This window comes from Hypanus sabinus, chromosome X2, assembly GCF_030144855.1.
Source record: "Hypanus sabinus isolate sHypSab1 chromosome X2, sHypSab1.hap1, whole genome shotgun sequence".
Classification (NCBI taxonomy): Eukaryota; Metazoa; Chordata; class Chondrichthyes; order Myliobatiformes; family Dasyatidae; genus Hypanus; species Hypanus sabinus.
In genome coordinates, this window is record NC_082739.1 from 3,672,797 (window position 1) to 3,681,484 (window position 8,688).

Genomic DNA, 8,688 nt, shown 5'->3' on the forward strand with positions numbered 1-8,688 from the left:
TGCCACTGTAGGGGCGTCCGCTTTAGTGGTTGGGAATGCTTCCACCCACTGAGTGAAGTGATCCACAATTACTAACAGGTACTTCCATCTCTGAACTTGTGGTAGTTCCGTAAAGTCTATTTGGATCCGTTGGAACAGTCGGATGGCTAGTGTTTGTCCCCCCTTATGGGTGGCACGCATCATTTTCTTGTTTACCTTTTGGCAGGTGTAACAGCCCCACACCTCCTGTTGAGCTAGTGTGAATATCGCTTTACAAACATAGTCCCTTAGGATAGTGTCGCACATAGCTTGCACTCCCCAATGGCTTTGTTGGTGTAGTTGTTGCAGTATATGACGAGTTACTTCCTTATTCAGTACTTGCCGTCCGTCGGGGGTCTTCCACTCGCCTTCTGATGTTTGTCGGGCTCCCCTGTTGATTCCCCGTATAAGAACTGTGCCGGGTTACAACTATTGTTCCTTTCAAAGCTTACATCATCCCCGACCATCAGAATGGTTTCGTATTTCAGTATGCGAGAGTCCGTCAACCACCGCTGAGCTTTTTGGGCTAAGAGGGTGCTAACGGAGTGCTGGGTATACACCGTCATTCTTCCCCCAAAGGTTAATTTCCGTGCTTCTTCTACTAGTACGGCTGCTGCCGCTACGGCTTGTATGCACGTCGGCCATCCCCGGGATACCGGGTCTAACATTTTTGATAAAAAGGCCACAGGTTGCCACTTTCCTCCTTTTTCTTGGGTTAGTACTCCTAACGCAGTTCCTTCATTGTTTGTTGCGTACAGCTGAAAGGGCTTTTCCAGTGCTGGCAGTGTTAATACCGGGGCCCGAATTAGTTGCCCTTTTATTTTCCTGAACTTCTGTTCTTCTTCTTCGGTCCAGCTGATTATTCCCCGGTCTTCCTTTGCCAATTTGTCGTACATAAACTTCACCAGGGAGGTATAATTCTCTATCCAAATCCGGCAATAGCCCACTAAGCCCAGAAATTGTCTTATTTCCTTCTTTGTCCTGGGAAGCGGTATTTTAGTTATTCCCGTTATTCTTTCTGGGGTTATTTGGCGGTGCCCTTTACTGACTCTGTGTCCGAGATATGTTATTTCCTTCTCGACAAATTGCAGTTTCTTCTTGGACACCCGCAATCCTTTTTCTCCTAGGTAATTCAGGAGTCTTATAGTATCGTCTCGCACTACCTCCTCTGCTGGTCCCGATAGTAGTAGGTCATCGACATACTGTAATAGTTGGTTCTTTTCGGTACAATGGAATCCAGCCAATACTTGCTCCAGTACCTGTTCGAATAGGTTTGGGGACTCAGTGAACCCTTGGGGCAAGACGGTCCACCGGAGTTGCTTCTTCCGCCCAGTGAAGGGATTTTCCCATTCAAATGCGAACATATCTCGGCTACCTTCCTCCAACGGGCAACTCCAAAAGGCATCTTTTAGATCTATCACACTGAACCATTCATGTTCAGGAGGTATTTTGCTCATTAATGTATAGGGGTTAGGCACTACCGGGTATCGTGTTTGGACTACCGCATTTAAGCCTCTCAGATCTTGAACCATTCGATACATGCCGTCGGGCTTTCGGACCGGTAGGATGGGGGTATTAAAGGGTGACATACATTCTTCCAGGAGTCCATCTGATACTAATGTCTCAATTACAGGTTGTAATCCCCTCCTCCCTTCCATGGCAATGGGATATTGCCGTCTTCTCTCTTCTGCTTGTTTGTCCCACTGTGGGTCGTTTACTGGAAATTTCTGGTCCCCCGGTAACTCATTCGGCTGTTCCCTTCCCCAAATTGATATTGCAGCTTGTCGTATCATTTGCCTCTCTTGTGCAGAAAATAGCGTTCCCATAATCGCATGCATTTCTTCCCAAGTGTAAACATTAGGTCCTAAGAATTGATCCAACTGTTCTGCCAGTCCCATTGGATCTTCTAATAAAGTTTTCATATCTTTCTTAAATCCTCGTACTTCGGTACTTGTCAGAGGGACGTTTACAAATCCTGTTCCTCCCCGTTCTCCTCCCATTGGAACCTCTCGAAGGGGACACAGCTGTACCTCTTCCTTTTTTAATTCGTCTTTCTTTTTCTTATCTGCTCTTGTCATACTCCTTGTTTCGATCCTTGCTTTTGCTTTTTCCCTAACATCCCTCTCTTCCCTCTCCGGGTCTATTTCTTCTGTTTTTTCACTTTCTTCACGTCCTCCCTCTGCTCCCGCAAGGGGCGCAGAAGGCTGGACATAGGGAGGGGGTAAATGATCGAGTGGGTCCCACTTCCGCTCCCCTTTAATGCCCAATTTAAAACTCTTTGTTGTTACTCCTGGCCAGGGAGCCCAACAAAAAGCATAAGCAATTTCTTCCGGTTTTACATTTGGTTTTGAATTAACGTAAATGTTTAAGGCTTGTCGTACCCAATCCTCCTCAGACCCAAGCCGCGGCCACCAGACCGCAGGTTTTTCTATCGGCTGTTTCGACCAAATTAAACAGTACTGTATCATTTTTTTCTTTTGTTTCCCTTTTAGTCTTCCACATCCCCAATTCTCAAACATTCTACCGAGGGGGCTATCAGGAGGAACCCCCGGGTATGGTCCCGGTCTTCTCCGTCTCCTCTTTCTTTTTAGAGCCACCCCCTCCCATCTTATTCCGCTCTTACTTAATCAGGAGGACCCCCGGGTAGCGATCCCGGTCTTCTCCGTCCTTACTTATTCCCGCACCTTTCTACTATAATAGTAGGCACTTACCCGGTGCGTCCTGGGGACTTCCAGTACCAGGTACTGTCCCCTTCTCCCCGTTTACCGCTCTGCGCTGTCCGGATATCACTCGCTCAAGCCGCGTTGGAGCGACGAGCAAGGAGTCAGGGACCGCCAAACTCGGCGGGGTGCACCGTCTCCGATGTCCTTCCTCGTGTCCACCGCGGCCGGAGTGTGGATCCCGGACGAGCCCCCACGTTGTCAGAAACACACTGAGTCTCAGCAATTTGCAGAACGGTAAACTTTATTTTTCGAGTCTGCAGAGTCGGACCCAACCAGCTCCTGCTAGATTGAGTGCCGAATTACACTTTGCACAGTTTTTTTATACCCTAGTTGTTTACGACTTTGTGAGTTGCACCCATGTGAGGTGCAGACATTCTTCCTTAATCTCATTACAAATTACAAATGTGACTACCCTTTGGCCCACTTATCAGCCTCAGCGCATTAACACCGTTATTGTTCAATCGTTAAGCATGTCTTCCCGTTACCTGTATCGCTTCTTTAATCAGCAAGCTATTGTTTCATCCTGATTTTGCAAATTGGTTTATACGTTGCCCTGCAAGTTGCTTTGCACGTTCTTTCTGTGTCAGCACATTCTAAATGGACTCCTTAAGAATCATTTCTCTCATCTTATTTTCAATCAAGTGGTCGGTTGTCGGAACAGACAGACAGACATACCTTATTGATCCCAAGGGAAATTGGGTTTCGTTACAGCCGCACCCAACCAAGAATAGTGTAAAAATATAGCAATATAAAACCATAAATAATTAAATAATAATAAGGCACTCCGAGGGAGGAGTTGTAAAGTTTGATGGCCACAGGTAGGAATGACTTCCAGTATTATGGGAATTACAGTATTACATCTCGGTGAAATGAGTCTCTGGCTGAATGTATTCCTGTGCCTAACCCAGGCATGGGCAAACTACGGCCCGCGGGCCATATGCGGCCCGTTAAGCTTTTTAATCCGGCCCGCAGAACTTGATGAAATTATATTAATAAACCTTGATAACGTTTTTTCCCCGCAATTCTGGCGTTTTCCCAATAGATGATGCACTCTATATACATTTGTGGCGACCCATTTCCTGGCACATCCGAACCGGCTCACAATTAGCCAGCGTTCCGGCTAAGGGAGATAGCCTGCGGGGATTTGCGAGCACAGAGCTTTGGAGCCTCTGTGCAGGGGGGCAGGTTGAGGGAGGCTTAAAACTGAGGCTGGGGATTTCGAATAAAGTTTTTTCCTTCGACTGCCATTACCGACTACGTGTCGTAATTTTAGCGCTGCATGTAGCACACCGCTACACATTGACCTTTGTTGAGGTGCAGCGTATTACTCCACATTTGCGCTTTACTCTTTGTTTGGCTCGACCTATTTGTGTGAACAGGCGTTCAGCGTCATGAACATCAACAAAGCCAGCCACAGATCCAAGTTAACTGACCAACACCTCAGATCCATCCTGAGAATCACCACAACAAAACTAAATCCAGACTTTGATGCGCTGGCTAAAAAGGGAGACCAACAACACTGTTCCCACTGAAATTAAAAATAAGTTTCTTCGTTGTGTTATGTAAAAAATGCATTTGAAAATATTTTTTTCAATATGCCTTACATGTTACATGTCATTTCTGTTAAGTGATGGACATGAGTAGTGCGCAGGTGCACGTACGTTCTCAAAATAAAAAATGCGCTCCAGATCAAATAACGTGCTCCGCATACTGGCGCGCTCTCACTGTTCTGTCATTGTGCGGGTTGTTGTTGAGTTTTGGCACAGGGGACAATTGAATAAGAAGGAGCAGGACAAGTAGACCTGCATCTCCTACCGTTTTTGAAATAAAGACAGTCAGGAGGAGAGTGATGATGATAATATCTTGAAGGATAACAGAATTTTCAGTGCTTTAAAATAATAACTGTTACTATTAAAAAAGCTGTATTTTTTTCATTTAATTTTCAGTGTTTTAAAAGTCATTTCAATAAATAGCTAAATACCATGGGACTTCAAAGACAGATATTTTGTTGTAATGCATTTGTTCATTTTCAATTGAAATTAAAGCACATGTTTTCTACATATCCCATGATATTTTATTTTCTCTTATGAGGTGTATTACCAAAACACTCCGTCCATCTGCTCCTGGTCCAGCCCCCCTGTCAAATTTTAGAACCCTTTGTGGCCCTGAAGTCAAAAAGTTTGCCTACCCCTGGCCTAACCAGTACATTATGGAGTGGATGGGAACATTGTCCAAGATGGCATGCAACTTCTTGGAAGTTAACGAAACTAAATTACTAAAATCGTGTCCACAACAGAAGTACGCACAGCATAAAAATAGCAGAAAGGCGCAAGACGCATTTACTGAATTGGAGAATGTTGATCTCTCTATATCTTACAAAGGTTTAACAAAAAATTGTGGAATGTACACACTGTGTTTAATTTTGGGCGCTGGGTCTGCAAACCTCGTTGGCCAAGAGTTTTTAATTTTCTTTCCGATTAAAAAGGACAGAAAACTCCTTACTAATATTACAATTGAATATAGCGCAATTGAAATACATGTACGATTAAAAACAAATATTTTCGCGTTGGTTTCAGGATAAACCCATTTTAATTAGCGCGCCTTTACCATCGCAAAAAAATTAAAATCCTGTTTTGAGGCGGGGACATTAATCATTGGTCTATGACTGAGTGGCTTGCCCAATCACAGTCAGACGGAGAATGGCGCGCGAGCAAATTCTGGCCGGCCAACTGATTATTCTGATTGATCTGATAGATCGCCAATAGAAGAGTGGGATGGGGTCCAATTCTGCAATGGGCGAACGACTTGGGGGCGGGACCTTGACGTAGACGGGCGGGATGACTATAAGTAAGCAGACCCGCCAAGCTTTCACCGCCATTTTACAGGTTGTTGAAAGCGACTGCAACATGTCTGGAAGAGGCAAAAGCAGTGGCGGGAAAGTCCGGGCTAAAGCTAAGACACGGTCATCCCGGGCTGGGCTGCAGTTTCCAGTTGGTCGAGTGCACCGTCTGCTACGTAAAGGGAACTACGCCGATCGTGTGGGGGCTGGCGCCCCTGTTTACCTGGCGGCTGTGCTTGAGTACCTGACAGCCGAAATCCTGGAGCTGGCGGGAAACGCGGCCCGCGATAACAAGAAGTCGCGCATCATCCCCCGCCACCTGCAGCTCGCCATCCGCAATGACGAGGAGCTCAACAAGCTGCTAGGCGGTGTCACCATCGCCCAGGGCGGCGTGCTTCCCAATATCCAGGCCGTCCTGCTGCCGAAGAAAGCGAGTTCGGCACCCGCCACTGTTGGGGGCAGCGGCGGAGGCAAGTCCGGTGGCAAGAAGAGCTCGCAGCAGTCGCAGGATTTCTAGGACGCCCCGTAGAGGAGTGGAGGAGGACGTGCACCGGCTGGAGGACTCGTCCAGAAGCCGTAAGAGAAATGCAATGGACTTTAAAAAGCCTTGAGTCCACTAAGGCCCTTCTCGGGTCCTCTCAGGAACAAGAGGGGCTGTGACACTTTCATGAGTTTTACGCTGTTTTGTTACCAAATTTGTGTTCCAATTTTTCTGAAGTTCTGTTCTCGTTTCTTCGACTTTTATTGAGAAAACTTTTAGTTGACTGCATTTTCTGATTGCAATTGAATGAAACAGTTCTTGTTTTTGTTATTCTTATTGCCTGGCGGCTTGGTTAGACCCTCTGCCACGTAAACGGAGGGTCTGTTTTGCACCAGGCTCGTTTTGTATTGAATTGGAGTTCGAAAACCGATGTTCAAGTTGCTGTGTTAGCTTGTCCAGGCTGTTAATGGTTTGTTTAAGTTTCTTTAGCGTTAGCTTGCACAAGCAATTCCTCAACAGTGCCTTCTCCATGTTGTTCGCAAACCTGTAATAAATTGTAGGTTGTTTAAGGGCTTTTGCTCGAAAAAAAGTTGATGCGTTCTCGTTTTACTGAAAATTCGAGGTAGTTCTTTGATAAATGTTAAGTTATCTTTGTCATGTGATCGACCATCCTGTTTCAACTATTCTAATATAGAATTCTGTTTAACTGACAACGGATTTCAACATCTGCAAGGTTGTTCATTGTAAGATTGTACAGGGGCACAAGACGAATTGTTCAATTGAAAACCTGCGTTTTCCGTAAGTGTACCCTGCTGGTTCAGAATAAAGATGTTCTTTTTTACATAAAACTAGCATATCTACAGACATTCTTTATACTCGTTTTGCGCTATTTAGCGTGACACCTGACAAACTGCATCCAGTTCAAGTTCTTCCTGCTACAGCACTTAAGCAATCCTCTGTGAATAATGCATGACAACGTAGAGGGAAACTGACTTGGACTTCTGAAAAAGATACTAGATCAAATGTTTGTCCATCTGAAACCAGATGTGGTTGTTTAAGATGGGTCCATGGTCAATGACCTGAACATCCAAGTAACGTGAGTGGGGGCAAAGTTTAGAAATTTGAATCTGCTGTGAAATTTTTAATGTGTTATAGAAGAAACCCAGGAGCATGAAATCTGCCTCTCAGATGCCTCCTTTGGTCAAGGGAACTAAAATTGTACGCAGTTTCATTGTATGGCCCTGTAAAGTAAGATGGTAATTACAATAATGGCCCATGAACCATTTACTCCTGTTTCCTTCTGTTCCTGCACATGAGCATTGGTCACTACAAGGTCCTTGGTCTACATTTTGCAAATGTTCAATATCTGGCATTTGATTTTACAAAACTGGTTAACTTTATTTTAGCCCCACCTCTATTAGATTCTTATCTACTCGAGCCATTTGCATTTCCAGTTTGTGATGCAGGCTTCACTGATTTAAATCTATTAATCTGTTAAACTTTTTGATCTAAATTATCAATTAGATATAACCCAATTCCCCATTGGCCTACAAATGCCACAGGACCTGTTCACTCTTGATTTTTTTTTGCAGTGGGAAGTTCTAACAACCATTTGTGGTACCTTATGTGCCTGTATTTATTCCCTGCTATTGCACGCACTCCACTATTAATCCAACATTATTCTTGTTATTACCACTTTAACAAATAGCTTTGCAAATGCAAATCTCAGCCCTTCTAGTCCATGCCAAATGCTTACTCTCACCTAGTCCCACTGACCTGCACTCAGCCCATAACCCTCCATTCCTTTCCTGTCCATATACCTATCCAATTTTACTTTAAATGACAATACCAAACCTGCCTCTACTACTACTGGAAGCTCATTCCACACAGCTACCACTCTGAGTAAAGAAATTCCCCCTCGTGTTATCCCTAAACTTCTGCCCTGTAACTCTCAACTGGTGTCCTCTTGTTTGAATCTCCCCTACTCTCAATGGAAAAAAACCTATCCATGTCAACATTATCCCCCTCAGTTTTAAATACCTCAAGTCCCCTTTTCCCCTTTCAACCTACGCTCCAAAGAATAAAGAACTAACTTTCAGCCATTACATGTTTACTTTGCAGACTCGGGTTCTGCAACTTCTCAATCAGGATCATAGGAATTATGGTATTAAATGCAGAGCTATAGTCAATGACTAAAGACAAACAATGAGGTGGTGTTCATCAACCATTTTGAAATCTGATGGCAGAAGGCAACATGCTCTTAAAATGTTCAGTGTGGGTCTTTGGGCTCCTGTGCCTCCTCCCTGAATGTAACAACAGCAGGCCAGAAATCTGTTGTGTACCCCAGTATCAATTCTTGGAACAGTACGCAATGTACTGGAAATCTGCGACTTTGTTTCTTGTACTGTCATGTAATGACCTGTCACAACAGTATCAAAGTAGCCATGCAGATTGCTCTGGAGATGCACTTTGGTGGAGAGTCGCTTGTTAATTTTCTGTTTCTGCTTGAGTGTTAATAAACTTAGTTGTTTTGCCATAACTCCCTGACACCATTCCATATCTATTACAGGTGTCCCTCACTTCAAGCCACTTCACTTTTACAAAAGACCTACATTAGAACCTGTTCT

At 44.5% G+C, this 8,688-nt stretch overlaps 1 protein-coding gene across 1 annotated transcript; it reads left to right on the forward strand.

The window, feature by feature from the left end:
• Positions 1 to 5,563: 5,563 nt before the first annotated feature.
• LOC132385091 (late histone H2A.2.2) lies at positions 5,564 to 6,909 on the forward strand. Its single transcript, XM_059956820.1, has one exon. It carries the CDS (start codon positions 5,579 to 5,581, stop codon positions 6,095 to 6,097), a length of 519 nt encoding a protein of 172 aa, XP_059812803.1. The 5' UTR covers positions 5,564 to 5,578; the 3' UTR covers positions 6,098 to 6,909.
• Positions 6,910 to 8,688: the final 1,779 nt, after the last annotated feature.